This window comes from Sander vitreus, chromosome 13 (assembly GCF_031162955.1).
Source record: "Sander vitreus isolate 19-12246 chromosome 13, sanVit1, whole genome shotgun sequence".
Classification (NCBI taxonomy): domain Eukaryota; kingdom Metazoa; phylum Chordata; class Actinopteri; order Perciformes; family Percidae; genus Sander; species Sander vitreus.
Genome location: NC_135867.1, coordinates 23,131,518 through 23,151,400, shown reverse-complemented (window position 1 = coordinate 23,151,400; position 19,883 = coordinate 23,131,518). Strand labels below are relative to the sequence as shown.

The window sequence follows — 19,883 nt, the reverse complement described above, 5'->3', positions numbered from 1 at the left end:
GACTGTGTGACTGAGCTGGACACATAACCTGACACAAAGCAAACAAAAACATTTTTTTTTTAATTTTTTTTTTTTTTAATTGTTATCTTCAATAACAGACACAACCTGCTTTTCACTCGACGATCGTAGTGTGGTGCAACTAAAGATGTCGGTACGTTTTGAAGTTACGCGATGAAGTTCGACACCCCTTAATTAAAAGCCCGTCTTCATATCTGTAACCCGTCTGCTCTCTCACTTGTCCTTCTCTCTCTCTCTCTCTCTCTCTCTCTCTCTCGCTAAGCAAGGCCATGACATTCAAGGTTACTCTAATTTTCTGGCTGCTCAAGCATCGAAACTCAATTTCTGAATGCTCCTCCCCTCGCGATATACAATAAGACAGCTCAGCTTCGTTTGCGCGATAAGACCAGTCTCTGCCAGTGTGAAGGTACCATTACCTTTACCATTAATAGTCAGACTGAGATGCATGACATACTGTACCTCTTGCTTCTAAAGTCGTATTTTGGCAAATGCTGCAGAGGCTACCAAGGAGGGGGTGTCATTCTTTTATTAATTTTTTTTTTTTATTTTTAATCGTAGGTTATTTCTCAAACTAAAATTGTCTTCCCTCCTTCAACTTTTTTTTCCACTTTTAATTTGTTGAAAAATAAAGAACAGCAGCCACGTCAGTACCGTTGGCTAAATTGGCCGCCGATGTTCCACCGCCCCTCCCTTTTTTATTTTTTTTATTTCTAAGAACTTTTTAAACTAGTATTATTATTTTTGTCATCATTTGTGAGCGAGCGTGTTGTTGTGTTTTTGGCAGAATGAGGTTTTGGGACTCTTTTTATTTTTAATTGTTGCCCTCGCCTCCCTCGTCGTCCTGCTGGTCGCTCGTCCACAGCGTCAAGTTGTCTCGTAGCAGCTGCATGATCAGAGTGGAGTCTTTGTAGGAGTCCTCGTTCAGGGTGTCCAGCTCGGCGATGGCGTCGTCGAACGCGGTCTTGGCCAGGTGGCACGCCTGCTCCGGGGCATTCTGGATCTCGTAGTAGAAGACGGAGTAGTTGAGAGCCAGGCCCAGGCGGATGGGGTGGGTGGGCTGCATGTGCTCCTTGCTGATCTCGTGGGCCTCGCTGTAGGACTTCTCGGAGGACTCCACCACCGCCGCTCTCTTCTCCCCCGTGGCCACCTCGGCCAAGTAGCGGTAGTAGTCGCCCTTCATCTTCAGGTAGAAGACTTTGCTCTCGTGCTGCGTCTCGTTGCAGTTCTTGATCAGGAAGTTGTCGAGGAGGTTGAGCACGTCCTGGCAGACGGCCTCCAGCTCCTTCTCGATCTTTTCCCGGTAGGCCCGCACCATCTCGATCTTCTTCTCGTTGCCGTCGGCCGATGTCTTCTGCTCGATGCTGGAGATGACGCGCCAGGACGAACGCCTCGCCCCAACCACGTTCTTGTAGGCCACGGAGAGCAGGTTCCTCTCCTCATTGGATAGCGCTTCGTTCAGCTCTGTGACCTGAAGAAAACGAGAAAGGAAGGAAAATGTGCAGCCGTTAGCGTCGTCTTTTTTTTGTTATCTCAATTGTCTTATTTATGTCGAAATATGTGGACGTATGTCTCAATAACATTTAACGGTTGACAATTGGCCAAAACGAATGCAACATGCTACAAAGTGTGACCATTGACGCACACAAAAACAATTCTGAAAACTGTCACAGATGCCTCCAGACAAACTGTACAACACCCCAAGGCAACAGTCACTGCAGGGTAAACCACGCCTCCAGCTCACTGACATCATCCTCTTAGGTGACTCCTGATTGGCTGTGCGCAGCTCTGAATGCTGGTTTTGTATTGTCTGGACAGGCCCGTGTCTGGCTGGAGGATTTAATCCTTTATACCCCACTGGGACTGTGCAGCAGCGGCATCTTTACAGACCTTTTCTGAGTATAAAGCCTGTTGTTACTTTTTTTTTTTTTTTTTACAGAATTCAGTTCCATGAGCATAGCAAAGTAGGGGGCCCCGGCCAATCACGTGGAACAGCTCTTCACAATGCCCTTACTGAACTCAATATCGGTCAACATAAATCTACATTTTGGGTAAAAAACTAAGGGGATTGTGGTGATACTCTCCTTGTTCCCTAGTGTCAGCATGAACTTATGGGTGCATATGTGTTATGTATATTTAGTCTATTTATTTTTATAGGGCCAGACTTTCTATGATTTAAACTTAAATTCAGCTTTTTATTCAGTTTTTTTACTGTGAGCATGAGTTCAATAAACTCAAACTCGTTTCAATTGGGAAAAAAATTAAGCTGGCTTCTTTTTTTCATGTTTTGCTTTTACTATGAGGCCCTAGAAAAGAAATAGAATAATAAAGAGACTTCTCTCTGTTAGAAACATTTAAAAATCCATAGCTTTCTTGGTATTGGTAACGGGTACATTCATTCAGCATTAATAAACTCAGCAATATTTGCTTTGATTTCATCGTAATTCAGTTTCTAGGCATTGAGGCACTGTCCCTTTAACAACAAAAGAAATGTTCACCTTTAGAGTAAACAAGACTAAGAGTCTACTGCCATGCTAACCGTTCCATGCTAGCAGTACTTAGGAACAGTCGTGCTTTGAAAACTCTAGGATCAGCATGTTACCATGTTACCATTGAGAATGCTAACTTGCTCGCGTTTAGAAAGTATAAAGTTTACCATGTTCACCATCTAAGCTTAGTATTAGCATGCTAACATTAGCCTGTTAGCAGTTCACACGACGACTGAGCTGAGGCCGACGAGTCATAAACCAAAGTACTGGACAAATGAAAGTTTTGACCAGATGATGGCGCTAGATAGAAAGTTAATGGATCGCCAAAGTTATTACAGTTCATGATGGGAAAACGTATGTCTGTGGCAAATGTCAGGGCAATCCATCCAATTGTTGTGGAGACATTTCACTCAAAACCACAAATCTGGTGCTAGAGTAAAAGTCAGAAAATCATCAAAGTCATCAGGATGCATCATCTGGGAACCATGAATGTCTGTGTAAAATGTTGTGCAAATGTGTTCGATGTACTGAAACATTTCACAGGATAAGTGAAACCTATGACCTGCTGGTGGTGCTAGATAAATGGTCAGGGGATCATCCAAGTTATGAGGATTCATCCTCTGGGGAACATAAATGTCATATCAAACCGTTCAAATAGATTGTTCTATCTGGACCAAATTGGTGGACTGATCATCAGACAGACATTGCCATCCATAGAGCCATGGTAGCGTGGCTGAAATTAATAATGTATTTCTTACATTACATTTCAGGTAAATCAGGTTTGCTGTGTTGGTGTATCGTCTTGTGTCTTCTCCTAACCACCCAGGTGGGGTCGCACACTGCTGCCACAGTGTTAGAAAGGCAACAAGAGGTCACTTTTGGAACTTTGTAATGGCACTGTACAATATATTCCCCAGAGGTTGTGCTACGTGACTGGAGATGTTCCGATATCGCCTCCGATACTGCCTAAAACGCTGGTATCGGAATGTACTGGAGTTCATGCACCGATCCGATACCATGTAATAAAGCCCTAAAGAAAATCTACATTAAAGTAGTTTATTATGTTCTTTTTCCGTTATAACTGACTGAAGTTCTGTGGCATTCATTGTTTGTTTGTTCATGTTTCACAAAGAGTTTAACCTGAGCCAGACAACAAAGACAACAAAGATAGAAATCATATCACATCCATACAGGGATAGTAGTATACAGTTGTTAAAACATAATAAAATATATGACGCACTGGTATCGGATCAGTACTCGGTATCGGCCGATACGCAAGTTCAGGTATCAGAATCGGTATCGGGAAGCAAAAAATGGCATCGGGCCATCTCTATACGTGATGGTGTATGTGCAGCATCCTCGACATACAGCAGAGCCTCAGTGTGTTGCTCAAGGACAGGAAAGCTTAAACCTGTGACCTTTTGAGATGCATCACTGTCACGATGAGCTAACAGCTGTGTCACTCTGATTTGGTTAGCTTCCAATAACACACAGTAGCTGCTAATCCCTGTTCCAGTTTTTACTACAGTCTCTATTGATACAAATGTATGACTAATCATGTGTTCATCTGATGTACTCATTTTCAGCATACATACATCCTTGCATACAACTACGCCCCCAGATTACGGTAAGAGGGAGGGGGTGGAGGTTAAAAAGCAATCAGTGATGCAATCTCCTGTTTCTATGGCGACTGCAAAATCTGCTTTGTTTGTGGAAGCCATTGTATCTCTGCTGAAGACGCTGGCCACAAGCTGCTAATAGCAAGGATACTGACATGGCTGTAGTATGGAGAACGCTGCAGCACTGTGGGTGGGGATAAGTGCAAGTAAGCCATTTCATATCTCACACCCATCAGCCAACTCTGGCAGTCATCCTAAGCAATGTCATTTTCATGGCTCTGTACAGGACACAAATGATTCGAAAGCTAACAGTCTGCACATGAAACATTGGAGGAACCACAAGAAAACCACAAGAAAATGTTTCACTTCAGTCATGCTTCAACCTTGCTAGTGGCATGCAGGGCCTGAGGATGGTGATGGTAGTTGGTTGGTCTGTCTGCCAAATGTATTGAGCACATTCATGCTGCCCAGACAATGAGCCATTTACATTTTTGAACAGTCCCATGAGCTTTCCTCATTTCCATCAGGTCAAACTGACAACTCTGTAGCTTTAAATATGAAAAACAGTTATGTACAGACATTCATGGTGCCCAGAGTATGAATCCTATTGAGCGAGGTGATTCCCTGACTTTTTTTTATTTTTTTTTATTATATCAACACCATGAGGTTGACATTTGTGAAATATATATCTATCTACTGAATGGATTGCCCTAAGATTTGGTACGGATATTCAAGGGGAAGTTCAAATGATTTTGGTGATCCCTGACTTTCCTCTAGTGTCACCAATAGGTTGGCGTTTTTGATTCAGAGTGAAATATCTTGGCAACTATTGAATGGATTGCTGTGAAATTAACTACAGATATTTGAGAGTCCCAAGAGGTGATGGTGAGGGTGTTAGCATTTAGCTCAAAGCACTGTTGTGCCAAAGTACAATCTCACAGAACTGCTAGCATGGCTTTAGACTCTCTAGTCATGGTCACAAGAGGATGAACCCTACTGATTCTGGGATTTGTTGTAAAGCCAGTACTAGCTAAGCCAAAAGTTGAACATGTCTCAAAATCTGAAAGGTAGATTACTATGATGTTTACTAAAAACCACCAACATCCCACAGTATCTCTGCCTATTTCAGGCATTGCGTTTACATTTTTCCTTTGGTGCCTTCCTAACACCAAATCATCAACTTGGTCCAAAAGGTAATTAGTGGGCAGACTGCCATGGAATTTAAAGTGGAAATTTATGTTCACCACAGGAAACACCCCATTGTATTTGGATATCCCATCTTTAGCGACATCCCAACAACCAAACCACAGTGCTTTTCGTGCCTTGTTTACTAATGGTGCAGCCTCTAGAGTGCCACTAGCAGTACTGTCAACTTGTGTGTGTGTTCACTAAGGACGTAGTAAAAATGTACAACTGGCATAAATAAAATTACCTCTGTACTAGTTAACTATGAAGACAATAAACTGACATCCGTTGCATAATGATCCCACTTACGAGCACAGGAGAAAGTCAGCCTGCCCCCCATTAGTCTTTGCTGAAGCACAGCCTTAGTTTTATACAGCTCTATGCATTAGCCCATTAAATTACAATTAGTGTAAACAAGTCTCTGACCTACAGTAAATTCAACCAACAGAGTAATGCTGAAGCAACACATAGGTTAGAAAAACAAGGCCTAAACAACACGTCTGTAAAAACATGCATGCCTTTGTTTCAGAAGGCTGCAGGGTGAGCAGAAAGCCCTGACGGAAGCTGTGGTGCGGGGATGACAATAGAGCTCTGTCTACCCATAAAGCTCATCAATCGCGCCTGCTCTCTCGTGACTCATCCTTGCACAGGGCAGTCAAACGTCCAAACAACTGTTAATGCAAACAAAGGCCAGGCAGGACAATCAATAACTTCCTCTTTGACAGTTCTTTGCATGACCATTAATATCCACCAGAGAGACACTGTAAGGGCTGCAGGGCTGGGAGAGTAAGAGGATATGTTGGGCATGAGTAGAGGCTGGGTTAGACCTCAATGCCTACCACCTTGCATTTCTATTTAATGGATTTTTCAATTCACATAATGAAGACTTGTCACAGTCCCACAGCTACCAATTTTTCTTCCTGTTCTACGCTTTCCTTCTGTCTTTTCCTTGCTCACTTGCTCACTCCCTGGGCTCTCCTAACCTGATGTGACAACCCCCCCGCTGACCCTCTTTCAGGCAGCATCGCACAAAGGTGCCTTGGACTACCTGGCATCACTGGCGGTGTGAATAGGGTTGGAGCCTTGGTGAAGAAAAAGGGAGATGCAAAGCGGTGTATGCGTGTGTCTTAATAATGGTGATGTAGTGTGAGCTTTGAGTAGTTCTTAGTTGCTATGCTACCACATATGACAGTAGTTATTCTGTGAATACAGCTGATGTGCGTATTCAATAAGGAAACACATAAAGGGTTGATCACTTAAAAGGAATGAGGGAGATGTGCGGACCTAATTGGGCTACTGGACTGGTATGGAGAGGGTCAAACACTAGTTAATGCTAGCCTCTCTGTTAGTACTAGTTCTCTGCTGTCATTAAAGAAACCGGTAACACACACATGTGACCTAAAGTGACAGTAAAAGTTAGCCCTCACGCTCATGTGTCAAATATTACCAAGTAAGGGCTTATTAAAATAAATAAAATGGGTGTACAGGACAGATCTGACTGAGTATATATTAATATGACACTGTTATTTACATTAATGGTTGCCTGCTATATAATTATTAATTTACATCAGGTGAATAAAAACAAATGATACCGATAGTTTTCTTTAAATTCTTCCTTTTTCAGATCACAGTCTGGAAGCACTGCAGACTCATCACGTATTGACCAGTAGTGTTACTAACAATGACTGTGATTACTGTGTTGTAATTGCATTACTAATGCTTGGTCATAGACTGTCTCAAGGACACATGCTGATGTTTCACACTTGTGTTTTTAGGGTTGGGCCATCTCCTAGCTATCCCCATCTTGTCAAAATCCCTGTTTTCATACTTCCCATGTCTGTAATAATCCTGTGAACTCATTCAGGGACATGAAATCCCACACAAATAACCCTTATAATGGTGCCAAAGCAATAAAGCAACAACTTGAACTATTCTTCTACAAACATAAAATGTGGTTTCATGTGACATTTCACTCCATGAACTGAGAAGACAAAACACAATACATGGGGCAAGAACTAGGGCTGCAGCTATCGATTATTTTAGTAATCGAGTATTCTACCGACTATTCCATCGATTAATCGGGTAAGAAATACTTTTGTTTTATTGAAGAGCAATAATATACAACAGTTTGGTTTAATTTTCGGAAAAAGCCTTTTTCCGAAATTTCTATTGCCTACATTGCTTACAATATCATCTCTCAAAAAACTAAACTAAGTGCATTTAAGTGCCATATTACATTGTTTTTAAAGAAAAAAAAATATGAAATGCAATAACAACCTCAAACTAAGGCATATATTAAACATCCAATAATACATAAACATTACCTTAAGTTGTGCAACTTAACTTTCAGAACTACAAGTTTCAACCTGAGAGTGATCTGTATATAGGCCTATATGTAAATATTAGTTATACTCAACCTATTTTCATTTATATATTTGATGTAGGGCTGGGCGATGTGGAGAAAATCAAATATCATGATTTTTTTTACCAAATACCTCAATATCGATACCGCAACGATATTGTAGGGTTGACTATTGGTGCTTTCACAAAATATTTACACAATGAGATTTTTGATAAATAATCATCAGTAATGTGGATATAATGACTAAGTAGGTAAAGGCAAATTTACAAAGTTACAACAGTCTAGTAAGTCCAGAAAATGACATCACTTTACTGTAATGCAGCCTTTAAAACCAGCCCAGCTCTAATTTGATGACAATGCTACACAGCTCTGTTACACTTATGCTAGTAAAACGTTGATCAGCTGTTTGTCCGTGAAGAGAGAGAGTGAGAGAAAATGGTGCGCAACAATCAGCTGTTAGTCAAGCTCTTTAGATGAAATTGTGGTCACCACTAAATATTTTGTCTTTGTTTTTGGTTGTGGTTGTGTTTGGTGTAGTTTCATCGTTGGGTCCGCTTCGTGGAATGGATGATTAAGTTAGAGATGCTGAAGCGTTGACGTCGTGCTATTATTGTGTTAAGCTAGTTCGGTTTTTCAGTAGACACACTGTACAGAGTTCTCGTTTTAATTACGTTTGAACTGATTCCAAACTTTGGACACTTTCTGTTGTTTTCTCCAGCCTGTCTCACTATTTATGCTCTTTCTCTTTGTAATCTGCGCCTTCAGTCTTCATGGCATGTGTCGCCAGCAGCGTCAAGCCCGGTGTGCGACAGTAATAATCATCCGTGCGGAAACACCGTGAGCGATACGTTGGTAACATTGATTTAACAAAGCTTCGAGGCAAATCATTTTGCATCGAGGATGTTTAGTAATCAAATTAATCGACGTTGCGACATTGACACTACAACTTCTTTGCTGCTTGATTAAAAAAATGTTCTCCACAGGGCACCTTTAATGATGACTAGCGGCTGAGCTGGGCTTTGAAGTAATTAGATCATGATTCCCACCTAGGGCTGCACGATATTTAGTGTCATCGTCTACATCGCGATATGCGCATGTGCGATAGTCACATCGCAGGGCGTGCGATGTTAACGCTAGAACGTTTTGCTGCTTGATAGAAAAGTAAACGTTCAACGTTTTCCTTTTACATGATTGTTACCGGTGGCAGGTGGCCATGTGAACAACGTGTGTATGTGACGTAACGTTAGTCAGACAGGGTTTGTTATGGGAAGTGACGCTCTCCCGTGTGTCGAAAGGTACCGTAAGCAGCAGCTGCCGTGAACACAGTGATGCACATGCTTTTCCATGGCTAGAGGAGTTTGTGTTTTATATTCACTGCAAAGACAAAATAAATCACCTGATTAATGCAACGTTATCACGGTGTCTTCCGGCCATTTCTTCACGCAGTTACCAGAAAGCTGCCACCAGCCAGGCTAAAGCTAATATAGTGAACCTAAAGAATCAAGGGCTCTGTCCCAACTAACGTTACGGTTCGGAGCAGGGAAGCTGGAAATGTAACACTAATCTACAAAAGAAGTCTGTGTCTGATATAATGTAATTTACACTGATTTAAGTGTTCTTGGATACACAGTGTGTTGCTAGTGCGTGACATGCAGGCTGTCCATGCACAGCGAACCATCAATCACAATTAATGTTGATCAATTTATCAAACGGAGGAAGCAACATGCATGTATTCATAATAGCATTGACTTTAGCCTGGATTGATAGTATTATATGAATACAATGGTGTCATGTGAGTCAACCAGTGTATTTAACTACCTAATTTCCCACTCCAAAACCACTTCAGAAGTGAAGTAGTCACAGCGCTTAATTGCTTTGGTGTTTGTAATTAGCATTAAAGTTTAACAAAGAATGGTTCCCATTAGAAAAGTTCCTTTTTTATTTTCTATGTAGATGCACTCCTGTACAAAATGGTCCCATTAGTCAATAATGATTTATTATTTCCAAATAGAGCTTTTTATGTCATCTTGTAAAAATCACTTTTCATATCTATCTATCTATCTATCTATATATCTATCTATATATCTATCTATACTATCTATCTATCTATCTATCTATATATATATATATATATATATATATATATATATAAAGTAAATATATACTGTATACAGCAATGTCAGTTTTTTCCAATATTGTGCAGCTCTATTCCCACCTAAAATAAAAGTTTAATTTTCTGTAAAATAACATGTTTGGTGTGGGTGATAATACTTTTGAGTAATTTGCTAAAATATACGTTGGAGACACCTGAAAGTAGGGCTGCAACTAATGATTATTTTCTCGATTTAATCGTTAGTGGTTTGGTTTATAAAATTGACGATCAGAGTTTCCTTAAGCCCAAGATGACATCCCCAAATGTCTTGTTTTTGTCAACAACTCAAAGATATTCAGTTTACTGTCCTAAATAACTGAAGAAACTAGAAAATGTAAGAAGCTGGAATCAAAGAATTGTTAAGTCTTTTCATAAGAAATGACTCAAACCGATTAATCGATTATGAAAATAGTTGCAGACTGATTTAATAGTTGACATTAATCGGAACTGTGCAGGTTTGCACACACTTTCACACATTGGGAAGATGTTTTCAGTTCCCAGAAAGAATGAATACTTTGTCTACTTATTCCTTTTTTAGCTGTCCTTTCTTTCCTTTGAACTATATTACAACTGCAAGTCAGGGTAGATGTGTCCATGTGCTGCCTTTTATAATGCCGCGTTTATGTCCTTGCACTCGTTGACAGTGACTAAGCAAAAGGAAAAGAAGACATCAAAGCAACTGAATGATGCGACAAGATAATAAAGTACTGTTGTGGGGAATTATCACTCACTTCAATTCTGCACATCTAGCTGCAAATGTAAGTACGATGTGAAATGAACCTGATTATACAGTAGTGTGTGTAGGTGGGTAAGGTGGGCGTTTCTGGTAGTGCCTTTGTGACTCACCAATGAGTCAAAACTCATTTCGGGACATACTGAAATGTCCTGAGATGACATTCGCTGCATTCATTATTGGATTGAGGTTTTGGAGTGTGTTCATATTTCAGAAATAAAGAAGTAGAAGTTTGATGCTTCCTTTTGCCCCCTGGACAAAAACTCCAAAATGAGTTTAGCAAACTGATTGTAGCAATCTGTATCTAAAACGAAGCTCATCATAGGTGTCAAATTTAAAAACATTCACATTGATGTTGAAGATAGCCACTAGATCACTCCCCTACGCAACACTGAGTATGTTTACATACACACCAATATTCCACTATTATTCCGAATATGTTAATATTCCGAATTTGATACAGGTCATGTAAACAGCATATTCCGGTTGGATTCCGGATAAGGCCTTTTTCCGAATATAGCATTTCCCGATTAAGACGTGGGATATTCCGGTATTATTTGGGTTTTAGAGGCATTCTTTGGACATTTATACAGCGCATTCGGGATATGTGTCTCAATCGGGGGTTTTACCTCAGTTTACGGCCTCTTGCCTGTTTACGGCTTATGGTCTGTAGAAAAACGGCTACTTTTAAACATTATCAAAGTCTTGGATATCAACAGGTTTTTGGATATGCGCACACATTGCTACGACGACCTTTTGAAGTAGCTGGTTGAAGGAATGAAAGAGGGAGGCTGTGTTCGCACAGTCCAACAAGTCCGCCACCGCTGGTAAATTTTGAAAAAATCTTATTTTACACGGCCACATGTAAACGGGAATATTAGTGGAATATTCACTTTCATTAGCCATGTTAACAGCTTAGTCAGAATATCATCTTTTTCAGAATAAGGGCAAAAAACGGAATATTATGTGCTTGTAAACGTAGAAATAGTTTTCTATTGAAAATGTGACTGAGGGGTGGCCTCTAGCTCACCCAGTAAGAGTGTTTGCCCCATGTTGGCTGAGTCCTGCAGCGGTGCAGGGTTCAAATCTGACCTGCTGCCTTTTTGCGTGTCATCCCCCATCTCTCTCCCCCTTTCTGGTCTAGCCACTGTCAATAGAGGGAAAAACCCCAAAAAAATAGTCTGCCAGCCAAACATTTTTTTTTTTTATAGCAGTGATAATTAAAAGTGGATAAAAAATATTATGGCTCAAGTCCCTGGTTCTCTTCCAACTTGTTATGGGTGTGCAAAGCTCACAAGCGATTCAAGCTCTACCGATTCAAAATCGATTCATAGAATTCCAAAAATCAATTCATATTTTTTTAATTGAACTATTTTTTTTTTTTTTTTTTTTAATTGTATGTCTACTACAATCACAAGGGAAGGCGAAGCACTGCTGATCTGCTCGGGGCTTCTCAGGTGCTGCAAAGCATATCACTCCGCCCAAGTAGCAGAAGTAGCAGTGCTTTGCCTTTCTGAGAATATAGTTCCCAGTTTGTATACGGTTAGAAGACGGCTGTGTCTCATGTGACCTTGTTATTTGTACACCCTGTGACTATACAAATCACAACATGTAAATAGGAACATGTTGGCGTTATTTTGTCACTTATTCGAAGCAGTAGGCTAGTTGGAGTCGGTTACCTCCAGGATCTGTGCTAAGCTAGGCTACCGGTGGAACGGTCGGACAGAGTTACAACACGCCCAGAGATGAGAAGGACTTGTCTTACTCTAGGGGTTACGGTGAATAAGTCCCAATAAGTCGGCGTGTTCCTTTTAAGGGGCTCTGTAAAAATGTTGTTTGGTATATTTCAGTATTTGGATAGTTACAGTATAATGATAGTTAAGTCAAATAACATATTTGCATACATTAGATTGTGGCACTCCCACAATGAATGATGGCAACCATCAGTCCCACTCGCAACAGAGCAAGTGTATTCTGCACCCGCCGCAACATTTGTATTAGGTCCTGCGGGACCTGCAGGGTCACTCACTACTGGTACAGATATAGAGCTGTTATTACACATGTGTGGGGAAACCTCACGCTTTAACAGATAAACATCTGTTTTTAAAGCTTATCTTAAAATGACTTACATGAAGACATGCGGTTAATTAGCTATTCTGTTGCACCCTAAGATTTACAGACATTTGTGTCTACCATTTCCTTTTATCCGATGTAGAAAACACTATTTAGGTAATTCTCTAGTAATTAGTGCATAAAGTTGCTGTTTTTGAATGTGAAATGGTCCCAGATTAAAATGCATAAAGTAATCCCCACCTTGTGCCAACATGAGTAAATAAAAAGCATACTATTGATATTATAAGTGCATTTACTGTATATGAAACAGCGGTGTTTGTGTGAGTGTATGTTCATTGTACATTCTGAGATTTCATGGGGCAATTTTGCCCTTTGACCCCCTTAATTTCTGAGACTGACAACATATATTCTATATTTTCTAGACTGTTGCTATGGGACCCTGGGTGTCAGATGGTGGGATCTGTAATAGCCCTTTCAGAACAATACAGCAAAATGGGTCAAAACCACATGTGGTTGACCTGAATGGGGCAATATGCATCTTCAAAAATGGTTTCTTGACCCTCATCCCAACCAGTATCGAACGGGAGTTTGACACTTTCCATGAACAGAAGTGGGACTTAAACGTATGTTATTTTAAACATGTATGACTTGATTAGTTCATTAAAGCTAAAGAGAGAGAGCTGGACATAAAATGAACTGAAGCTGCACCTTGCGTAATCTAATTTTGTGCAACTATGTAACTCTTGTGATTTAGCAGTCATTTGTATTGAGCTACAGTTGCAGACTGAAGTCTCTGTGGGATTAAGTTGTGAAAGCGGTCTCAAATGAATCAGGTCAAACCTGGGTTGAACACGCGTTCAATAAAGCACATTGTACCCAGGTTTGTATGAAAAGGAGTAATCACCATGTGTGGCTTGCAAACAGGTAGCGTTTGATTTTGCAGCTTCAAAAGCTTGAAAGTTGGAATTATGTTTTTTTTTTTCCCTTGTGGGAATTGGGGTTCTACGTTTCCCCTCAAAAGGCATGTTGGGTTTTTTCATTACTCAAACCAAGAAGCACTGATAGTCGTAAGGTAAGCTTAGTGGAAAAAAAACAAAGTCACAGAAATTTTAAATATAACTGTGTCCTCTGTGAAGCTCTGAGTGTTAAAAATTATCATTATTAATAAAATATAAATTCAGCAGAATGACAGTTTTACTTAATAAAATTGAGTATGTGGCTTGAACGACTCCATATCAATATATATTATGTTTATCAGTTTTATTAAAACTATGTTTCTGTTTTGTATGAAAAGAAAGAAATGTAAAAATGGCTTCCCACGAGGTAGAAAAAGCTCATTCAAGAATCTCAATGAATGTTTATTAGCCTGGCTCCGCCCTCCTACGTACTTCCGCTCAATTTTCATTTCCCTTCAGTACTCCGTCTGGGTTCGCGGTATAGTCTTGGGTTTTCTCCAGCCAAATTTTTGGCGGTCCAATCAGCGAACAGAGGGAGTGGCTGAGAACGATGACGTTGAGGCCGTGCGCTCGAGTTGTAGTTCCATAATGGCGGCGGAGAAAGATGCGAGCGAAGCCATTGGGTCCGTTGTGGCAACGCTGCAGACTATCCAGAAGTTCAAGCCCGAGCAAGAACAATCTTTGCTGAGTTGTGTTGGTGGCCATGATGTTGTGGCCCCCCTCCCCACGGGGTTCGGGAACAGTTTGATTTTCCAGCTCGCTCCGTTAGTGGTGAAGGAGTTGGCTAAGGCTAACGCTAGCGATGCTAATGCTAAATATAAGCAGATAGTTGTTGTCGGTCTCCCCTCTTGTTGCACATGCGCATGACATACGTCACGACCAAACGTTAGCGATTGGTTATGGCAGATCCAGAGTGGCTCTGGGCAGATCCAATAGTTTTAAACTTCAACAAAGTACCCGCCTTCAAGGAAGTTAACACTTATCAATGGAGAGAGGCCAGACTCTCTGTACAAATTAAATGTACGAGAGACTGGTAGGACCAGGCTAAATGTTTATGTCCCTAAGAAAAGAAAAAATGTGTAGCCTACAGATTGAAGTGAATGGGCTACAACTATGGATGCAACGATTATAGATTTTGTTGGTACAATTATGGTCCGAAGAATAATCACAGTCGCGTCGAAAGGAGCCAGTTGAGGTGGTTCGGGCATCTGGTAAGGATGCCCCCTGGGCGCCTCCCTAGGGAGGTGTTCCAGGCACGTCCAGCTGGGAGGAGGCCTCGGGGGAGACCCAGGACTAGGTGGAGGGATTATATTTCTAACTTGGCCTGGGAACGCCTCTGGATCCCCCAGTCGGAGCTGGTTAATGTGGCCCGGGAAAGGGAAGTTTGGGGTCCCCTGCTGGAGCTGCTACCCCCGCGACCCGACCCCGGATAAGCGGATGAAGATGGATGGATGGAATAATCACAGTCTCACGATTATTATGCATTAATTAATTTCACTGCTAATGTATGAAATCACATGAACAATATATTTTAATGTGTTATTTATTGCTGCCTTTTGAAACAGAAATAACGGTAACAGTTTTGAATGTTTTGAAAATGATTATATGATCAATCAACCTTTTTAATATTAAGATTAGAGACTAGCGGTGAATCGGTCACACCACAAACAAAGGCCAAGTTGGCAACAACAGCGCTGCCCTTCTTAGGAAGAAGTTGGACCCTTTTTGGGCTAGACACAGCCCTGCTAGCTGGTGTTTCTAAAAGTTGGAGGAGCTGCTAGACAAGATGCAGCTGTCATAGGGAGATTTGCAGCATGTTGCCAAGGAATAAATGCGATGGAGGGATCTCTTTGCAGCCTTACGTCCCACAGGAGATGAAGTAAGTAAGTAACGTTAAGTGGTAACGTCAGTGACATGTTCGAACTGTTGCAGAGTTTTGAGTTGTACGAACATAACTTTATCATCAGTGCACTCACTGTAAATGCAAATGTCGGCTTCTGACTCGTTAGCCAACTGGTAACGTTAACAAGCTAACAAACACTTAAACAACAACGTTAACAAACAAAGTCGCTAGAAAGCTTACCAACTTGGGTTGAATTCCCCGTTGCAGCTGCAGCTGTCCTGAGGTCAGGGTCTGGCTCTGCTCTAGCTGTTTTACTAGTGTTTGCTAACTTCACGTAATGCTAAAAAATTGCAGCAGTAAGTTATCCCACCACGGGACGCCGTTATGATGATGTACTCTGACAGTCGGTACTCACGGTGGCCGGCGTCTGATTTCATGTGTGTAGCGCGTGTGCGCATGCGAGCGTTTATGTTGTCAAGGAGGTTTAATAAGAACTGCACACACTGCTACACATAACGTGCAGTCAGTTAACACTCGGTGTAGTGGAGCTTTAACGATGAATTAACCGTGACATTTAAAAGCACGGTTAAAGCATCACTAGAGAACTTTTCCCGCTTTCGGTCCCCCTACAGGTTGGAAGCGGAATTGACCATTACATTACACTATGCAACTTTGCCAGATCGGGTAGCGGATATGTAGTTCGAATGAACTGGACAATGTAATGTAATGGACAATTCCGCTTCCAACCTGTAGGGGGACCGAAGCGGGAAAAGTTCTTTAGTGTTGATTTAATCATTTATAGTCAGAAGCATTTATTGAACGACTAAACATTTTCAGTTCATGTGGCTTTTTCATATAGAAGTCCAGGATCCTAATTTCATTTTTCTGACTCCAATGTAGTACAACATATTTTGCAGGCAACTGGGTCTGCATTACTGATCGGATACTGATCACTCATAGCCGTGCCCGACAGACATGAAGAGGACAAGCAGAATTTAATGCTTCTCCCGAACCTGCGATGTCTCACACAGCTCCTAAAAGTGAACTTGGAAAGACATCGGAGGCCTGACAATGACTCTCTGCTGGGAGATTTTTGTTAGATGTAAAAATTCAGACAAATAAAAAAAGTAAACATGTCACTCATTTACAGTTTATTAAATTAAAACCATTTCTACTTTAGCTCCCAAATAAGGAACGACTCTCCCATATATTGAGAATAACTTCTCTGTTCTTTAATACATCTGATTTCCCGTAAAGATGACTAAATAATTGGAGCTGTAAAACTATACCTGATGGTGAGATATGCTGTCCTGATATCTGCTTTATTATAATCTTACAAAAGCAGTGGTGAAAACACAGCACTAACAGCAGTTCATCAGAATGAATGTTCATTTTAGTTGGGCCTGGTTTCTGAGTCTGAAACGTTACAATCCTCCAGAGGATGGGTGCAGTGTCGTGTTCTGTAATCCTGTTTTTGGTTCCGTTGCCACCGGGGCGGTTACCATGTCTGCAGTGGCAAGGGATTCCCCTTAAATGATGGGCGAGGCAGCAGACACACCCCGCTGCCCAGTGCTGCAGAGAGACTGGCTGGGTAAGGGGCAGCTCGCTCTCTGACTCGGCATAAATGAAAAGGGGTGGAGCTGGGCCCCCTCTGGCATTACCACTACAGCCTGGTCCTAGAGAGAGGCAAACAGCGTGGGCTTTAAACACGCTGACAGCTTACTTGTTGACTCTTGGAGTTAAAGCCGAAAGGTAGAAAAAGTTCCACTAATCTTGCTATCTCCACTTTTAAACATGCCTATACACCTTGGGCACACATGCTGAGGTCTGGCCTTGTTAATAAAAGCAAAACAACTTTTAGGAAAAATAGTCTTTCTATATCATTTATAGAGGAAAAGAATATAACTATATGTGCCCAAACTGCTAGCCTCTTATTAAAAAAATAAAATACATAGTAGGCTACAGGCAACTAGAAATTCTTCTATTAGCACTAAAAAGTCACAATTAGAAACAACAGACACAATATGAAGTCCTGCACAGATATTATGGCCATTCTTTTAAATAAAGGAGAGTGGGCCTTGTCGCACAGCACAACATTCCTCGACTTCCCCTGCCAATTTGTCCCTTCCTCTATGATCTTATTGTCCAGACAGCGCTGATATAGAGAGATGCAGCCTTTGTGAAGCTGTGATAAAAACGCTGCCTATGAAATGGTGCACTACGGGTGGGCCTGTGCTGCATCTTGGCAGATGCTGCGGCACGCCTCTGTGTGGAAACCTGCTGTAAGAGTTCGAGGACGCAGGGATGCGGTTGCTACACAGCATCGATTGATACGGGCTGCCCGTCATGCTACAGTTTGAGGCCCAAAACGACCGTTTGCTGCCATATGACACACAGAGCTTTCTGGAAAGCTGTCCGCCAGCAGCACACCCACGTCTGTAAGGTGAACGCTTCGAATTTTGTGCGCTGCTTCTGCGCATATCGATTGCGATCAACCTTCAGCCAACATTGCTCTTCCCAATGCGCCAAATGAGTACCAATAGGCGGGACACTGCCTGCTAGTTTCTCCACATCAAGCTAAAGAAAAGTGGTATTTCACACTAAATCGATGGTCCATTATTTCCCAGCATCATGCAAACCGGAACACCACCATCAGCACAACCTACGATGTCACTCTCATCATCATGGTACCACCTAGCTCGTCCTCTGCTCCGCCAGTAGCCTATGCGCATCTTTCGACGGGCTCATTTTAATACTCTTCCACTACTAAGCCCACATTTGATCCAGACAGACGATTAAATCGCGCTTCATAGTTATTTTGTGCTTTATTTTACCCGGTTCGTTTACAACCTAACAGCCCGGCCGTTTTTAAAAGGAGCCTGCTGGTGAAAGGCACCGCCCCAAGATCAAACAGTCCGCATTTCAACCACAATCCACCGCAGCACGCCGCCGATAAAACTCTTTGATTTACTGCAAATTAGGGATTTCAATTGAACCTCGTTGTATCAAAACGGATTCACTCTGAAATGTGCTGAAACGGGTGATAATGTTAACTAATCTTTACCGGCCTTGCAGTCCTGTTCAAAATTATGTTGCCCAAATCTTATTATAGCAGTATTGTATCTTATTAACAAAAACGTCTTTCTCATAAACGTATTCTTTAATCATAACTTTCATACACCAATTTTGTGTGGCTTATTCGCTTAAATCAGAATGTGCTCCCTAACACAGCTAGGCACAGTCCTTGGCCAGGCGTGATACTGCCCTAATGCTAAGTTAACGTTAGCTAGCTTTTACACATTCCTCGCAAATACACACACGTATCGATGAGGCTATTTAAATAATATATATATATATTTTTTTTAAAGTTTCAAAAGAGAAAATGTCATTACAGAGGAAGCCTACTTACCGATTTCATGGCAGCTGCCATATCATCATACCTCTCTGCCTGCTCGGCCAGCCTGGCTTTCTGCACCAGTTGCTCGCGGTCAACCATTTTAGATGTGGTCTGTGTGTTTATGTTGCTGTCTTATGTGTTTCGGGGCTAAAAATCGTAATGTGAATGTTTTAATGCAGAGTAACGGTACCGGGTCCTCCTCGCTGCAGCTGCTGCCTGCTGTCTGTGTGCCTGCCGACGGGACACCCCTCCCCCTCCGAGCACTTTCCCTCGGTTGTGTCACCACCCAAAAAGGCGTGTCTTCACAGAGTGATGTAACCAGCGAGCCTGGTAGTCCAGAGAAAATGACAGCACAGCCTATTGCCCTACACTGTAGCTAGTGGTATTCTATCACACTTTCCAAGTACAGTAGGGTACTCGCATGCCAAGTGCTCTGGGCTCCAGACCCCCCCTCCAAAGGCCTGGCTTTAGGAGTATGCGTTTGCCTAGCACTACTGGCATGATAGGGGCCTTCCTGATATTGTGGCCCTGTCTTGAAGAGGGCCTCGGTGTCAATTTTTTACAATACAATGTTTACATTATAATAGTGGTGGAATGTAACTAACTACATTTACTTAAGTTTTGTACTTATTTTAGGTACGTTACTTTTCCTTTTCTTTTCATGCCACTTTCTACTTTTGCTCCACTACATTTCAGAGAGATGGAGATTAAGATGTTTTGCCCATAAAACACATGTAGTTTATAAGATACAATGTTTTATTATAAATTGAACTACCTAACAATAGACAGGCCTACAAGTCCAGCTGAAATGATTAGCGGATTAAACACTTTTGGTGTTTATTGTTGATTGGCAGAACTGTTTGGATCGTTTCTAAAATGTGAGGATGTTTCTGCATTGAATACTTTTTACTTTTAACACTTTAAGTACATTTTCCTGATGATACTTTATTACTTTTACTTAAGTAACATTTTCAATGCAGGACTTTTACTTGTAACAGTGAGGCATTAGTACTTTTACTTAAGTAAAGGATCTGAATACTTCTTTCACCACTGGTTGAT

At 41.4% G+C, this 19,883-nt stretch overlaps 1 protein-coding gene across 1 annotated transcript; it reads right to left on the bottom strand.

Moving 5' to 3' along the window:
• Positions 1–517: 517 nt before the first annotated feature.
• On the bottom strand, positions 518–19,072 carry ywhag1 (3-monooxygenase/tryptophan 5-monooxygenase activation protein, gamma polypeptide 1). The gene is made up of 2 exons (XM_078266359.1): positions 18,837–19,072; positions 518–1,486 (listed from the first exon to the last, which is right to left on the bottom strand). The coding sequence occupies exons 1-2, from the start codon at positions 18,921–18,923 to the stop codon at positions 830–832; spliced, it is 744 nt and encodes a 247-aa protein (XP_078122485.1). The 5' UTR covers positions 18,924–19,072; the 3' UTR covers positions 518–829.
• Positions 19,073–19,883: the final 811 nt, after the last annotated feature.